The sequence below is a fragment of the Oncorhynchus masou genome, chromosome 30, assembly GCF_036934945.1.
Source record: "Oncorhynchus masou masou isolate Uvic2021 chromosome 30, UVic_Omas_1.1, whole genome shotgun sequence".
Taxonomy (NCBI): Eukaryota; Metazoa; Chordata; class Actinopteri; order Salmoniformes; family Salmonidae; genus Oncorhynchus; species Oncorhynchus masou.
The window spans coordinates 37359268-37376063 of NC_088241.1; the positions used below are offsets into that span (position 1 = coordinate 37359268).

Consider the following 16796-nt stretch of genomic DNA (forward strand, 5'->3'; position numbering starts at 1 on the left):
ATGACGGCATCATAAGATGCCACCTTTCCAACAACTCAGTTCATTAAATTTCTACCATACTAGAGCTGCCCCGGTCAACTGTAAGTGCTGTTTTTGTGAAGTGGATACATCTCGGCGTAACAACGGCTCTGCCACAAAGTGGTAGGCCACACAAGCTCACAGAACGGGACCGCAGAGTGCTAAAGCATTTAGCATGTAAAAATGGCCTGTTCTCGGTTTCAACACTCACTACTGAGTTCCAAACTGCCTCTGGAAGCAACATCAGCACAAGAACTGTTCGTTCTAAGATCACCATGCGCAATGCCAAGCGTCTGCTGGAGTGGTGTAAAGCTCGCCGTCATTGGAGCAGTGGAAACGTGTTCTCATGCTTCACCATCTGGCAGTCCGACAGATGAATATGGGTTTGGCGGGTGGCAGGAGAACGCTACCTGCCCCAATGCATAGTGCCAACTGTAAAGTTTGGAGAAGGACGATTATTGGTCTGGGGCTGTTTTTCATAATTCGGGCTAAATCGTAACGCTACAGCATACAATGATATTCTAGACTATTCTGTGCTTCCAACGTTGTGGCAACAGTTTGGGGAAGGCCCTTTCCTGTTTCAGCATGACAATGCCCCCGTGCACAAGGTCCATACAGAAATGGTTTGCTAAGATCTGTGTGGAAGAACTTGACTGACCTCAACCCCATTGAACACCTTTGGGATGAATTGGAACGCTGACTGCGAGCCAGGCCTAATCGCCCAACATCAGTGTCCAACCTCACTAATGCTCTTGGGGTTGAATGGAAGCAAGTCCCCGCAGCAATGTTCCAACTTCTAGTGGAAAGCCTACCCAGAAGACTGGAGGCTGTTATAGCAGCAAAGGGGGGGGACCAACTCCATATTAATGCCCATGATTTTGGAATGAGATGGTCGACGAGCAGGTGTCCACATACCTTTGGTCATGTAGTGTTTGAGGTGTGCCTTGTAAGAGGGTATATTTGTTGCACATTTGTGCACTTTCTTGCACTAATATTTTCTGGGCACCATGTTTTAATTAACATCTTTATTTTGCATTCAAGCCTCAGTTTTGTATTTATTCCTTTTTTTGACAGTGTGCTGCTCTCCATCTCTTGAAGTATTCTTACTTTGACTCCTACGCACCTGGAACAGACACTATTCAGTGGTAAGGACCTTAAAACAGAGTAGACTGCATTAACTCTTTATAATTTATGTTTGAATATTAAGCATTGTCGTTTTGATCATTTTTTTTTACAGATCTGTTTTTAGAAAATTACAGCCAGTTTGGAAGCTTTTATTTAGGCCACTAGAAACGCAAGTGATATAAAACACCAAATATTAATAAATATGCTGTAACATACAAATACCAAGCAGCCAACCTGCTTGCATGAATCCCATGTGATTACAGTAAAATACCAACATGATTACAGTGGCATTAACCTTCTTACAGGATAGTAGGGACATTTTACAGTATTGTACTCTGTCATTGCTCTACATTTTCTACAAGTATCCCCTGGCCAATAGAATTACAAAATGCAGAGATGATTTTTAAAGTGTTGCTTACCTAATCACTTTAAATTGAATGTGATGGACCACATCAAACTTGACCTGGAGGACGACACATGCTATGATGGAATAGCTCTTTCCAAATGTGTGTCTTGTGTCTTTTTTATATTTTTGTTTATTGTTCATGGCTCAGTCGTGAAAGGGACCTAGGTCTCAACTGATTTCCCTAAAGAATGACACAAAATCAAAAATAAAAGCATTGTGGAGACTCAGGTATGGATCGAAGCACAGCCGCAAGGAGTTATATTTCTCCGCGAACACTGCAGCAGAAGCAAACTCCTTCGTCTGTTGCTCTTTCCTCCCTGCGAGGCTACAATATGTCGAGTTTCCCGGGGAAGCTGTGAAGCGCTGGGGAAGCTGTGAAGTGAGCTGCAGCCTTTTGCGTGGTTGGGTTTATGAGTGTTATTGAATAATGTGAAATAAAGTGAATTTTTACTGCTTTTAATTCAATAAATCTTGGCTATAAATATTGTATATACATTCGTTCACATGGGCAGAATATTGTAAATACTGTATAGCCTACAGAAAGAAATTGGTTCAGTTATGGCCTAAAATTCATTCATATGGGTATAATATTGTAGCCTATAAAAAGGCTGAAGGCTAAAAACAGCCTATACTATATCTATGCCTATATCTAATTTCTAGAATGTATTTTCATTTTAAAGAATGTATTTTGGAGATAATATTTGTTGGATGTGCATTAGGTGTCCAGCTGTATGGTTAGGCTTGTGGGAAAATGTCCAACAATCATCAGCTGATTCAGAAAATAACTTTCTGAATGACAGTCAAGTGATTAAAAGTGGTTTATTTACAGCAGGTTATAGTAAGAAAGATTCAAGGTAATGAGTTAATGTTTTTATGTGTGTCTATGTGTCAGATTGGACAGGTAGTCCACAGTGCTCAATTGTGTAGGCATAGGCTATTGCGCAACACCCAATGGTATTTCCCGTTCCATTATTATTGTAATAGATTACATTAGATCATTCTGGAATATGTTCCTCTAGTTCTTTTAGTTTTTCCTCTAACTTATTTTGTATCTCTGTAGTATTATTTTTATTGCTCCCTACCTTTACTGTTAGTTCATGGATTTCCCTTGTTGGTGTTGTCTCTTTAGCCAGAAACTGCTTTTTTATTATTGATGAATATTGAATTGAATGGCCTCCGAAGATACATTTAAAAAGGTATCCCAAACAATAAGGGGATTTGCTGAACCTATATTGTACTTGAAAAATTCAGTTATACATTTTTTTGTGTTAGTTAAAAAATAAATTGTCCTCCAGTAAACTTGTATTCAATTTTCAATATCCCCGTCCAAGTGGAAATTCTATAAGAGTCACGTGAAGGCCAATTAGATGATAATTCGATCGCATTCTGTCTCCTATTAAAACATTTGAAACCTTTGATGCGAGAGAGAAAGACACAAGGCTGTAGTCAAGACGACGAGCTTGATTAAGTCTCCGTGTATATCTCACTAGGTCGGGATTTTTTCTCCAAATACCCACTATTTCTAATGTGTCCATAATATTTGTGATTTCCTTAAGGGCACGGTGATGAAAGTTTGTAGAGTTATTTCCTTTACGGCCCATTGAGGTACTTAACACTGTGTTATAGTCTCCCACCATAATGAGTTTCCTATAAACAGTATATGTTATATTACTTATCTTTTAGCCATGTAAAGATTGATCTTCTTTTTTATAATCTGCTAAACCATTACAATTATAACTATACTTATTTCACCACTTACCATAACTAGATACTATTCTCAATCTAAATTGACCAAAATTAGTGCTTGTGAAGTTACTGCCATGGGAGGTATTATGTCAAATGTCTGATGTTTAGAATTCAAGAAACAGGTTCCAGCAATGTTTGTTTTATTCCCTTGCCTGCTTGCCTGTGAGCCAATGCCACAGATGTTAGAAAATTGAGTCCAGATATTATGTGTGTAGTAAATCTGAGTAGGTGGATGTGTATGATATTGGACGTGATTTAGTGAGTGTGTGTATAATGCCTGGATAAGAGTAAGACTACATGTTCTGTCTCTTAGAGATTAAGTACTTTGCTGTGAACAGTGCAAATCAATACCAGAACGACAGCAAAGGACCTTGTGAAGATGCTGGAAGAAACAGGTACAAAAGTATCTATATCCACAGTAAAACGAGTCCAATATCGACATAACCTGAAAGGCCGCTCAGCAAGGAAGAAGCCACTGCTCCACAACCGCCTTAAAAAAGCCAGACTACGGTTTGCACGTGCACATGCAGACAATGATCGTACTTTTTGGAGAATTGTCCTCTGGCTTGATGAAAAAAAATAGCACTGTTTGGCCATAATGACCATTGTTATGTTTGGATGAAAATGTGGGAGGCTTGCAAGCCAAAGGAAACCATCCCAAACGTGAAGCACGGGGGTGGCAGCATCATCTTATGGGGGTTCTTTGCTGCAGGAGAGACTGGTGCACTTCACAAAATAGACTGGTGCACTCCACAAATTATCTAGATATATTGAAGCAACATCTCAAGACATCAGTCAGGATGTTAAAGCTTGGTCGCAAATGGGTCTTCAAAATGGACAATGACCCCAAGCATACTTCCAAAGTTGTGGCAAAATAGCTTAAGGACAACCAAGTCAAGTTATTGGAGTGGCCATCACAAAGCCCTGACCTCAATCCTATAGAAAATGTGTGGGCAGAACTGAAAAAGCGTGTGCGAGCATGGAGGCCTATAAAACCTAACTCAGTTACACCAGCTCTGTCATGAGGAATGGACCAAAATTCATCCAATGTCGCGCCCTGACCATAGTAAGCTATTTTTCTCTCATGCTCCTAGGTGACTCCCGCCAAGGATGGCGATCCTGTGCTGCCAGGATTTCCTCCCAAGTCCAGGATCGCTTCCCAAGACCAGGATACTTCCTCCTCCTGGGCACGCTGCTTGGTCCTTTGTTGGTGGGATCTTCTGTCACGTTCGCTGTAATGATGAGACCAAGGAGCAGCGTGCATAGAGGTCCATATAATTTTAATAAAGAGAAACTCACTAAACAAAACAACAAAAGCACAAACGAAACGCTACTGGAGTGCACAAAAGCTACTTACTGTAGACAAGATCCCACAACTAACAATGGGGAAATGGCTACCTAAATATGATCCCCAATCAGCGACAACGATCAACAGCTGTCTCTGATTGGGAACCATATCAGGCCAACATAGACATACAAACACCTAGATGACCCACCCTAGTGACTATCACGCCCCAACCAACACAGAGAAAACAGCTACCCTATTGCAGGGGCTGAGTCATTGGCTTACTGGTGCTCTTCCATGCCATCCCTAGGAGGGGTGCGTCACTTGAGTGGGTTGAGTCACTGACGTGATCTTCCTGTCTGGATGGCGCCCCCCCTTGGGTTGTGCCGCGGCGGAAATCTTTGTGGGCTATACTCGGCCTTGTCTCAAGATGGTAAGTTGGTGGTTGAAGATATCCCTCCAGTGGTGTGGGGGCTGTGCTTTGGCAAAGTGGGTGGGGTTATACCCTGCCTGTTTGGGCCTGTCCGGGGGTATCATCGGATGAGGCCACAGTGTCTCCTGACCCCTCCTGTCTCAGCCTCCAGTATTTATGCTGCAGTAGTTTGTGTCAGGGGGCTAGGGTCAGTCTGTTATATCTGGAGTACTTCTCCTGTCTTATCCGATGTCCTGTGTGAATTTAAGTTTGCTCTCTCTAATTCTCTCTTTCTTGGAGGACCAGAGCTCTAGGACCATGCTTCAGGACTACCTGGCATGATGACTCCTTGCTGTCCCCAGTCCACCTGGCCGTGCTGCTGCTCCAGTTTCAACTGTTCTGCCTGCGGCTATGGAACCCTGACCTGTTCACCGGACGTGCTATCTGTCCCATACCTGCTGTTTTCAACTCTCTAGAGACAGCAGGAGCGGTAGAGATACTCTTACTGATCGGCTATGAAAAGCCAACTGACATTTACTCCTGAGGTGCTGACTTGCTGCACCCTTGGCAACTACTGTGATTATTATTATTTGACCATGCTGGTCATTTATGAACATTTGAACATCTTGGCCATGTTCTGTAATAATCTCCACCCGGCACAGCCAGAAGAGGACTGGCCTTTCTAGGGAGTTTTTCCTAGCCACCGTGCTTCTACACATGCATTGCTTGCTGTTTGGGGGTTTAGGCTGAGTTTCTGTACAACACTTTGAGATATCAGCTGATGTAAGAAGCTATATAAATATATATAAATATAAATACATTTGATTTGATTTGATTTACTATGGTCAGGGTGTGACACCCAACTTCTTGTGGGAAGCTTGTGGAAGGCTACTCGAAATGTTTGACCCAATTTAAACAATTTAAAGGCAATGCTATCAAATACTAATTGAGTGTATGTAAACTTCTGACCCACTGGGAATGTGATGAAAGAAATAAAAGCTGAAATAAATAATTCTCTTTAATATTCTTCTGACATTTCACATTCTTAAAATAAAGTGATGATCCTAACTGAACCTACACGGGAATTTTTACGAGGATTAAATGTCAGGAATTGTGAAAAACTGAGTTCATATGTATTTGGCTAAGGTGTATGTAAACGTACGATTTCAACTGTAGGTCGGGGACTCTTGGTCTTGTCGCTCCGAGCTCCAAGTCTGTGCACTCAGTGGAAAGACCCCTTGTTTACATTCTCTAGAGGAAGTTTCAAGGCGGATTGCATGAACTCTCTGATCGCTCCCTCTGGATTATTGGATGTGTCCTCAGGAATCCCAGAAAATACTATAATAATATGTCTAGTATAATATGTCTAGTACGTCATCACCCTGTTTTCCCTGAGTAGAGAATCCATGTTGGAATCGAGGGTTTTTACCTTGGATGTTGGTGCCTTGTTCTCTCCTTGGGGCAGTGGCGACACGTCACTCAGGGCAGGTGGGGCAGTGGCGACACGTCACTCAGGGCAGGTGGGGCAGTGGCGACACGTCACTCAGGGCAGGTGGGGCAGTGGCAACACGTCACTCAGGGCAGGTGGGGCAGTGGCGACACGTCACTCAGGGCAGGTGGGGCAGTGGCGACACGTCACTCAGGGCAGGTGGGGCAGTGGCGACACGTCACTCAGGGCAGGTGGGGCAGAGCCTCATTTTCATAATTTCATCATTAATTAAAGATTATTTTAAAAAGCCCACCAAACAATCTGATGTTGCTATTATGTCAAACGGTTTTGTTATATTTCAGTCTTCTGTGATGTATATAAAGTGTAATGTTGGGATTTAAACTCAAAATTGAATACATTTCAACTCTATATCTGACATGGTACAGGTTTTAACTCTGTGTGAGGTGTATACTTTTGTTTCAAAGTAGATTTGTTTAAGACTACTAAGAAACACTGTGTGACCCTGATTTAACCCACTGCGGTAAAAGTTCATTAATAACAAACTCAAACACGCAATAGAGTACAGCTCCTTCACAGTTGTTTCCCGCCTAAATACAGGGAAACTCGAGGTATTGTACAACGCATAGGGACCTGCACACAGTGATATACCTTCGCTTTTGCATTTTGCTAGCCAAAAAGACACCTAAACACTGACTTTTTTATGTATTTCAAACTGTGTTTTAATTTCACGCTTGAACGAGCAGTACATGTTTTTTGTGGGCCACATGGAGAGTTGAACAAACAAAAGACAACACGCAAAACATCAGAGTTATCAAATATTGAGACACTTATAATTAAATATGTGTATGACAAGTAGGTAACATGCCAAAAGAGGGCCAAAACGAGATCTAAACAAATCATTGGGATCTGAGCTAAAACGCTGATGGACAACAGAGCACACTTTTCTAATATTGCTTTGCCAAGGCTACAGGAGTATTCAGCTGACAAAAAAAAAAAATATCTGTGTGTCCCCATGCATGCACACATTACATGACTAGAGCACAGAATGTAACCATAAATTGACCAAAAGTAATGCACTATTTAAGGAAAAAGGTGCCATTTGGGACACATCAATGTGTCCCAAATAGACAAATAGAGTTGTTTCGTGTGTGAGGCCTTGGAATATAAATCAGTAGAATGTTGATTGGCAGATATAAGAGGCTTTCTTTGCCCCAGGTAAATAATTCTCAATCCCGACCTTCTATCCTTCCCCATTGTGACAGACAGCCAGAATCCTACCACCAGTAAAGTCATTTATCTGTGAGCACCAATGCTTAAGGATAACACAACGAATCACTAAAGCTGACAGGCAATCAAGGACAGCAAGCATTTCAGGAGGAGACCTGCCAATCTGAAGTTGGGAGAAACAGGCTCTGGAGACAATACTATTGGAAATGTCTTTGGCAGCATCCCAAATGGCACCATATACCCAAATAATGCACTTATTTTACACAAGGCCAATACATCCCAAATTGCACCATATTCCCTACATAGTGCACAAGTTTTGACCAGAGCCAAATCGGAAATAGGGTGCCATTTGCCATTTTCAGACAATTTCAATCTGAATGAACATGGTAACCCACTTTGATTTACAATTGTAACCTCGTAATTACAAGCTATGGGCTGGCACAGTATGACACAGTAGGTCTATGTTAAGTGACATTGTTAGTAATATCGGTTGATTAGATTCTTTCCAATTCTTTCTTTGGCCGCCTCTCCTTCCAGTTCTCTGCTGCCAATGACTGGAACGAACTACAAAAATCTCTGAAACTGGAAACACTTATCTCCCTCACAAGCTTTAAGCACCAGCTGTCAGAGCAGCTCACAGATTACTGCACCTGTACATAGCCCATCTATAATTTAGCCCAAACAACTATCTCTTTCCCAACTGTATTTATTTAATGTAATTTATTTATTTTGCTCCTTTGCACCCCATTATTTTCATTTCTACTTTGCACATTCTTCCACTGCAAATCTGCCATTCCAGTGTTTTACTTGCAATATTGTATTTACTTTGCCACCATGGCCTTTTTTTGCCTTTACCTCCCTTATCTCACCTCATTTGCTCACATCGTATATAGACTTATTTCTACTGTATTATTGACTGTATGTTTGTTTTACTCCATGTGTAAGTCTGTGTTGTTGTTTGTGTCGAACTGCTTTGCTTTATCTTGGCCAGGTCGCAATTGTCAATGAGAACTTGTTCTCAACTTGCCTACCTGGTTAAATGAAGGTGAAATAAAATAAATAAAAATAAAAGAATGGAACAGAAAAAGGAAGGTGAAGTGAGGTCTATATGAAGTAGGAAGCTCTTAACAGACTTCACAAGGATCAAGATGGAGGGGGGGGGGAATCAAGTCCTTAACCAATGCAGTTTATGCTTCTCACACAAGTTTCTGGTTTAAAGGATGAAGATTGTCTTCTTTAAAAAGTGCTCACCAGAAACAGACACCTGGGAGCAAAGTATCTTGATTTATATATTTTTTATGTTGTTGTAATTAAGGATACATTAGTCTTCAAGATATTTTGCATTTGTAACAAGATACTTTTTGATGTCTCCTTCCCATCTCTGGAATTACTGTAATAGTCACCGTAACTTGTCACCAGCTTCCTGTAAGTTGCTGTATTATCAGAGCAACGATTCAGTACAATACTGTAAAGTTAGCCTACTATACTGTTAGGAAGTTAATGCTACTGTAATTGCAATATCAGCAATGTGCCTACACACATTCAATTATTAGGGCACTACCACATAGCAGTTCAATTAGTACAGCACTCTTAATAATGGGTGCAAGGCACTCCTCAAGGCACTCCTCAAAATATTTTAATGAGCCAGAAAAAAATGATACCCTGCGCCCATTAGTGTTAAAAGTTTTTGCCGCTACAGTACAGTACTTTTATTCTGTGGCGTGGTACTTGTCGGGTTCACCTAGGGGTCATGATAAGGGTTGTACCGAAATGTTTGAAGTATTAGAATTGATTCTACTTATGTTGTATTAATAGAAGGGGAGGGGTTATAAAACTCCCTCTTTACATTTATAGGTTCCTAGACTACCGATTAACAATATATATACATTATGAGGTTTTAATATTGTTCCACAGTTGTTTTCTAATTCTCTCTCTCTGCCTCATTATAAAGAGGTCCCTCTGAGTAATGTGTGACTGTGAAGAACGAGCTCCGCAGGGGATTGGAGGAGATAAGACGAGTTAAACATTCCACAATAAATCAACTTTGGGGATTGGACGTTTACTGCTAAGTTTTAGATAACACTAAAAGCCATTGTTTATATAGCTTGGTAGGCAGGGTTTTGGTCTCAGGGGTAAAAAGGTAATGAGATAGGTAGTGACATCACCAGGCTAGACTGAGGGTGTAACAAAACAACTTGAGACTTTTTGTTTGATTGAGAACTTACTCGGAAACATGCGTGCTATGTTCCTGATGGTCAACATCTGTCTGCAATTGCATTAATAAAGGTTTTTGAATGATTTAATTCAAGATATTGTCATAATGTTAATTTCACCATTGAGCCAATGATTGACAAGGACGGAAGGAACGAACCCTAACATACTGAATTACAGTAAATTAGCCAGTGAATTACTGTTGATTTACAGGAAAGGGTTTTTAGAGTACCAAAATGCAGTACGGGAGTCTGTGGGGTTGTAATTAATTACTGTAAATTACTATTGATTTACAGGAAAGAGTTTTTAGATTACCAAAATACAGTACTGGAGTTTGTAGGGTTGCAATGAATTACTGTAAATTACTGGTTGCACAGTAGAAAGTAAGCTAATGTAGAATTATGTTTTTAGATTTTAACAATATGGTATAGTACTGTATTCTGTGGGGTACAGCATTCTCACTAATGGGTGCAACAAATATAGCCTCTTACAAGGCACACCTCAAAAAAATATATATGAACCAGAGATTCTTACCCCGCCCCCACAACATTTTCCCACATTGTGCCATAATTCACAGTATGCTGCTGTAAATATAATTGAGCCCCTAAAATGCATTGCTCTTTATGATACTATACTGTAATATAGAATTGCAGTAGCTAATGTCAATCTTATGCTGTAAATCAACTGCAATTTGTTACCGTGAGTTAATGGAGACGCTAAGAGTTTCGCCAAAAATCTTCTGCCACAGAAAAGGGGCCATTTCCTGGTGAGGGTGTGAAATGACTTCCCTCTAGAAATCTCCCTCCTGCGTCAATGACCGCCATGCCAGCAGCCAGGCCGAATGAGAAACAGATTACGGTTGAACCAATAAACCAGGTAAGTTCTTCAGGGACCGCAAAGTGGCAGAGCTAGTTATACAACCACACACTCTTCTCACAGTGTCATTCATTATGAGTGAATGGGTCTATAGAGTGTCAGAGCATAATCTTAGATATGAATACGGGTGCCCACATTAAAGCTGCTACTCAATAACACCCCTTAGCATTGCTCTCTGAATCGTTAGAGATGCACACATTTCCACCATGTAAACCTATTTTTTCCTAGCACTATTTCATTGACTGAGGATATGAGGCTATATTAGGTGGGGAAAGGAAATAACAATCTCCATGCGCTGTGCCCTCTTCACCTCATAGACTGTAATTCCACTTTGGACGGGTCTCCAATGATTGATTGGCATTTAAAAACCGATAGTCAATTTCCCTGCAGCTGAAATGGAAGAATACCACCTTTGATCAGGCAAAATCCTTCTTGGATACATTCAAGAATCCTCTTCTGCTTTCTTATCCATTAGTTAAATGACAGTAGCTCAGCACACTCGGTCTCATCTTCAACGTAAAGCAAGAAAGGCCTCAACACCACACTCTCTATCCAAAGAGCCTCTGGGTATTCTGCTCGAGAGGTGTCAGCAATTTCCCTTTTATTAGACTATGTAAAGCACACCAGTCAGGGTTATTAAACGCAAACCCTATTTTTCATTTCAGCACTGTGCCTCCTCTCACACAGTTCCCTTCTGCTAAATTGGGTTAATAGGAAAATGAGGGTAGAGACATAATCTCAATTCTGTCTACACGCTGTGAGGCCAGAGCGTAATGTATAGAGAGAGAAATTCCAGGATCAAAATAGCTATTTTTTAAAAATCTTTTTCTTCAGATTTTCTTCAGATTTTATGTTAGGAGTTTGGAATATAGAATCAGTGTGAAAAGATGGAGATCCAATGTAAGCGTTCATTTGCAAGCCTCACCTCATGTGCTGCATTGATTTTATAATAAGCTCAGTTGGGCTAAATTAAGCTAAATAACATTTAAACCCAAATGTTTAGTCATTTTGTTTCCTGGTGTATAGAAAAATCAAACAGATGTGATGTCTCGTTTAGGCTTGGGGTCTGTTAAAAGCACATGACAGAACAACATGGACCATACTGTATGTATCAAGCGTCTCAGAGTAGAAGTGCTGATTTAAGATCAGTTTTGCCTTTTGAATGTAGATCACAATGAATAAGTCTAGATGGACATAGTGAAGCTGATCCTGGACCAGCACTCCTACTCCGAGATCTACAAAAATATACATGTTCTTTTTCTTCATTTTTATATTTTGAGATCTGGCCATGAACCCCTTGCAGTACCTCCACGGACCCCTGCCACTTTGAGTACCCCTGACCTATGCAACTGTACACAATTCTTCCCAAAGGCCAAATTAACAAAGCCTCCACATTTCCCCCCTGACTCAAGATGTGATATGTTGTCATCTTTGTTAACCCAGAAGTAGAAGCTTGGGTAGTTTAGTCAGCTGTGTGATTAACTTCTGGGTCTATACTTGCAGTCTCCACCCTCACAAAAGAAAACTCGGCTGACAGTGATACTAGTCAAAAGTTTTAGAACACCTATTCATTCAAGGGTTTTTCTTTGTTTTTACTTTTTTCTACATTGTAGAATAATAGTGAAGACATCAGAACTATGAATAACACATGTGGAATCAGGTGCCAAAGGCACCTAAAGGCCTCCCAGGCCATGAGAAACAAGATTCTCTGGTCTGAAGAAGCCAACATTGAACTCTTTGGCCTGAATGCCAAGCGTCACGTCTGGAGGAAACCTGGCACCATCCCTACGGTGAATCATGGTGGTGGCAGCATCATGCTGTGGGGTGTTTTTCAGCAGCAATGACTTGGAGACTAGTCAGGATTGAGGGAAAGATGAACGGAACAAAGGATAAAGAGATCGTTGATGAAATCCTGCTCAGACTAGGGTGAAGGTTTACCTTTCAGCAGGACAACGACCCTAAGCACACAGCCAAGACAACGCAGGAGTGGCTTCGGTACACATCTCTGAATGTCCTTGAGTGGCCCAGCCAGAGCCTGGACTTGAACCCTTGATCTAACATTTCTGGAGAAGACCTGAAAAAAGCGGTGCAGCGACGCTCCCCATCCAACCTGACAGAGCTTTAGAGGATCTACAGAGAAGAATGAGAGAACTTCCCAAATACAGGTGTGCCAAGCTTGAAGCATCATACCCAAGAAGACTCGAGGCTGTAATCGCTGCCAAGGGTGCTTCAACAAAGTACTGAGTAAAGGGTCTGAATACTTATGTGATAGTTCAGTTGTTGTTTAATTTATAGATTTGAAAAGATTTCCAAAAACCTGTTTTTTTGCCATATGGGCCCTGGTCAAAATTAGTGCAATATAAAGGGAATAGGGTGCCATTTGAGTGTTTTAGAATAGTGTGTGTGAGTCAATCGATTTGATACCATCACTGAAGGGCTACTGTATAATGAGGGTGGTGGGCAATTGGTTGATAGTCACTTTTTAGATGTGAATCCTATGAAGCTGGTTGGCTTACCGTTAGCGCAGAACTCGTAAGGTGTACAGAGCTCATCCTCAAACAGGCAACCTGAAACAGATAGAGAAATGAAAACTTAAAACACAATTTACAACACATCACAATCATACTCAAAGGGACAATACACCGGATGCTGATGATGTGGACATCAATGAAGGCAGCCCCCCCGTACCTCTCTGATTCAGAGGGGTTGGGTTAAATGCGGAAGACACATTTCAGGTTGAATAGATTCAGTTGTGCAGATGACTAGGTATCCCCTTTCCCGTCCCTATGCTAATCTCTGTCATCTCTATTCAATCTTAATGTCCCCGTTAATAAGGGTCAAGGAGTGAGATAAAACGATAAAGGCAACATTAACAACACTGATTGTACATCAGGGCTCTTCACATAACCAAATTTGAGGAGTACAGAGGCACACAGCACTATCATGTGCCATTGGCTTTTAGCATGAGCTCTATGCCAGTGTGTTCCAAGAGCACCAGCTGCCAGCCACGGCGCCACACTTTTCAGTGTTAAATTAACACACTGCTTAGTGTAAAGCCTTGTTTGCTTATTTCCCAGAGTGCCTTGCCTCTCAAGTGAATTCTAAAGTAACCACCCATGACTCTATTTTTGTGTGTGACAGAGATGTGGTTGTTGCATTCATCCAGTTTCAGTCCTGATTTAATGTAGGCAGGCTGTACAGTAGGTGGCAGTGTTTGCACCTGGAAGTTGGATCTGCCAAATCCCGAAAAAAATTCTCAGTCCTGTGGCCTTCAAGCAAGATCATAGCGACTATGATTTAAATTAGTTAACAATTCCACGCACAATTCATATGGCCATGGGATGGGAGAGAGAGAGAGAGGTCATGGGCAGATGAGATCCCAAATTTTTCAACATGTTTAAAAAAAAATAGATAGATTTAGAGTTAGACAAACTTAGATTTTTTGCAGGGACATATACTGGATGCTACCCTCTACAACATAACCTTCACTCCAAATCAAAACTCCAAAACTACAACCTGATTTTGTACCGAATTACCTGGAATGCTTCCTACACCAAAGGATTATTATTCCCAAATTATACAGCAAATGCTCTGGCAAACTAGCAGAGACCTGAAAACACCATCTCTCAAGTTTTTGCTCTTCTCAGCACACAGGCACTGTTGGGGCGAGTGACTCTGAACTTACAAGGGCTAGCCCCAAGTTGTTATATATATAAATATATATCATATTTTTTATTGTGCATTTTGCCATTTGCCTCATGACTCCTGCATGTTTTGTTGACTATGACATTTCTGGGACAGACTATGTTTGTTCCCACACTCGGGACTCTGACTCTATTGGTTACACAGACTTTTGGCCTCCCATCCCATTCTAACCACCTCTCGCTGGCTTTGTATTTATGTTACCTGAAGAGATTGCTGTACAATATGATCTTGTTGCCATCTGACACACATTCAAATGTCGTAAATCAGCACTGCAGAGCTCTCCCTGTCCTATCCCATGCCTTGATTGTATTACTGTTGATGATGTCTGGAAATGTGCATGTACACCCTGGTCCATCATGTTGCTAGCCCCAATTCTGACTTGTGTTCTGATATCTGCTTCACTGATTTCTGCTACCATAAAAGCCTGGGTTTTCTGCACGTTAACACTAGAAGCTTATTACCTAAAATGGATCAATTGAAAGTGTGGGTTCACAGCTCCAATCCAGATGTGTTGGTCAAAACTAAGATGTGGTTAAGGAAGAGTGTTTTGAATACTGATGTTAACCTTTCTGGTTGAAACCTTTTTCGTAAAGACAAATCTTCCAAAGGTGGGGGAGTGGCAATCTTTACCAAGGATCACCTTCAGTGCTCGTTTGTCTCCACCAAGTCTGTCCCCAAACAGTTTGATTTGCTGGTTTTAAGTATTAAACTTTCAAATAACTCTTTGTTGACTGTTGTTGGGTGCTATCGTCCTCCATCAGCACTGGCCTGTACCCTACCTGCCCTAATCGCTCTCCTGGTCCCTTACACCAAGTCTGAATTTGTCCTACTAGGTGACCTAAACTGGGACATGTTTAAACCACCTGACCAAGTCCTAAACCAATGGGACTCCCTAAATCTTTCTCAGATTATTACCAATCCCACAAGGTATGACTCCAAACACCCAGAAAAGGCTACTCTTCTTGATGTTATCCTCATGTTATCCCCCCCTGGCTTGAAGCCCATCGCCCCCTGGTGTTATTTGTAATGACCTTAGTGACCTTAGTGATCACTGTTTTACAGCCTGTGTTTGTAATGGCTGCTCAGTGAAACGACCTGTCCTGATTTGTCATAGATGCTTGCTAAAACAAACTTGAATTCCTTCACAAACTGGCCTCTGTAAAATGGTATACAATCAGCTTGATCCTGTTATATCTGCCACACCCTCTACTTCTCATCCTGTGTCTCCCTAACCTGCCGCCAGACCCCCAGTGCTCTCTCCCTCTCTCTGTGTGGGTGTATCTGATTGTGTGAGTGGAGACAGGTGTGCTGGAGTCATAGCAGATCCCCACCAGCTGCAAACTGTTCCATAATCAAGAACTCTACAAATACTCAGCCCTGTCACTTCCACACTGCCAGATTGCAGCCGCTGCTCATTCCGTCCTCTGACTCTGGTCCCTGTTGCCAGTACCTCGTCTCATCAGTCCTTCTTCCCTGCCCAGGACTCCCGCTCTATTGCTTCCTTGGATTCCGCTCCGGAACAGCTTACCCTGCCCCTGCTCCCCTTGCCCCAGCCGCAGCCTCAGTTCCTGGTTCCCTGCTACCTGCCCGAGCTCCCCCTGGCCTGCAGCCCATCGCCCCCAGCTTTTCAATAAATAACTTGGTTACCTTAACCCTGTCTCCTCGTCTGAGTCTGCACTTGGGTTCACCTGCTCCACCATGCGTAACAGATCCCCTCTGTTGAACACGCTTGGACCTTATTTTTGATATTTTCAGTGGCATTGTTAAGAAACACACCCCATCAATAAAATGAGAATTAAAAACAGGTTCAGCCCCTGGTTTGACTGTGATCTTGCTGAGTTACTCCACCTCAAGAATTGCATTTGGCGAAAGGCTTGGCACAAGCATGCTCAGGCTGACTGGCTCTCATTCAGGCAAATGAGAAATAAGTGCACTCAGGCTATCCACAAGGCCAAAGTTAGTTACTTTAATGAGCAGTTCTCCAGACCCCAAGAGGATCTAGAAAACGGTTAAAGACCTGGAGAATAAACCCTCCTCCTCACATCTGCCCATGTCCCTTAAAGTTGATGATGTGGTTGTTACTGACAATAAGCACATGGCTGAGTTCTTTAATCACCACTTCATTAAGTCAGGATTTCTATATGACTCAACCATGCCTTCTTGCCCGTCCAACATTTCCTCATCTCCCACCCCTTCTAATGTGACTATCCCCGATGCTTCTCCCTCTTCTTCCCCTTTTCCCTCTTTTTCCCTGCTACAAAGTTTCTCCCTGCAGGGAGTCACTGCAGAGTCTGAGGTGCTAAAAGAGATCCTGAAACTTCACCCCAAAAAAACA

The 16796-nt window shown here is 41.8% G+C and overlaps 1 protein-coding gene across 1 annotated transcript in view; it reads right to left on the reverse strand.

The window, feature by feature from the left end:
* LOC135522601 (receptor-type tyrosine-protein phosphatase N2-like) overlaps window positions 1-16796 on the reverse strand; it is a 280479-nt gene that overhangs the window by 219253 nt on the left and 44430 nt on the right. The window contains exon 2 of the mRNA XM_064949026.1: window positions 13273-13323. Coding sequence (XP_064805098.1) covers window positions 13273-13323 — 51 coding nt within the window. The remainder of the gene's footprint in view (window positions 1-13272; window positions 13324-16796) is intronic.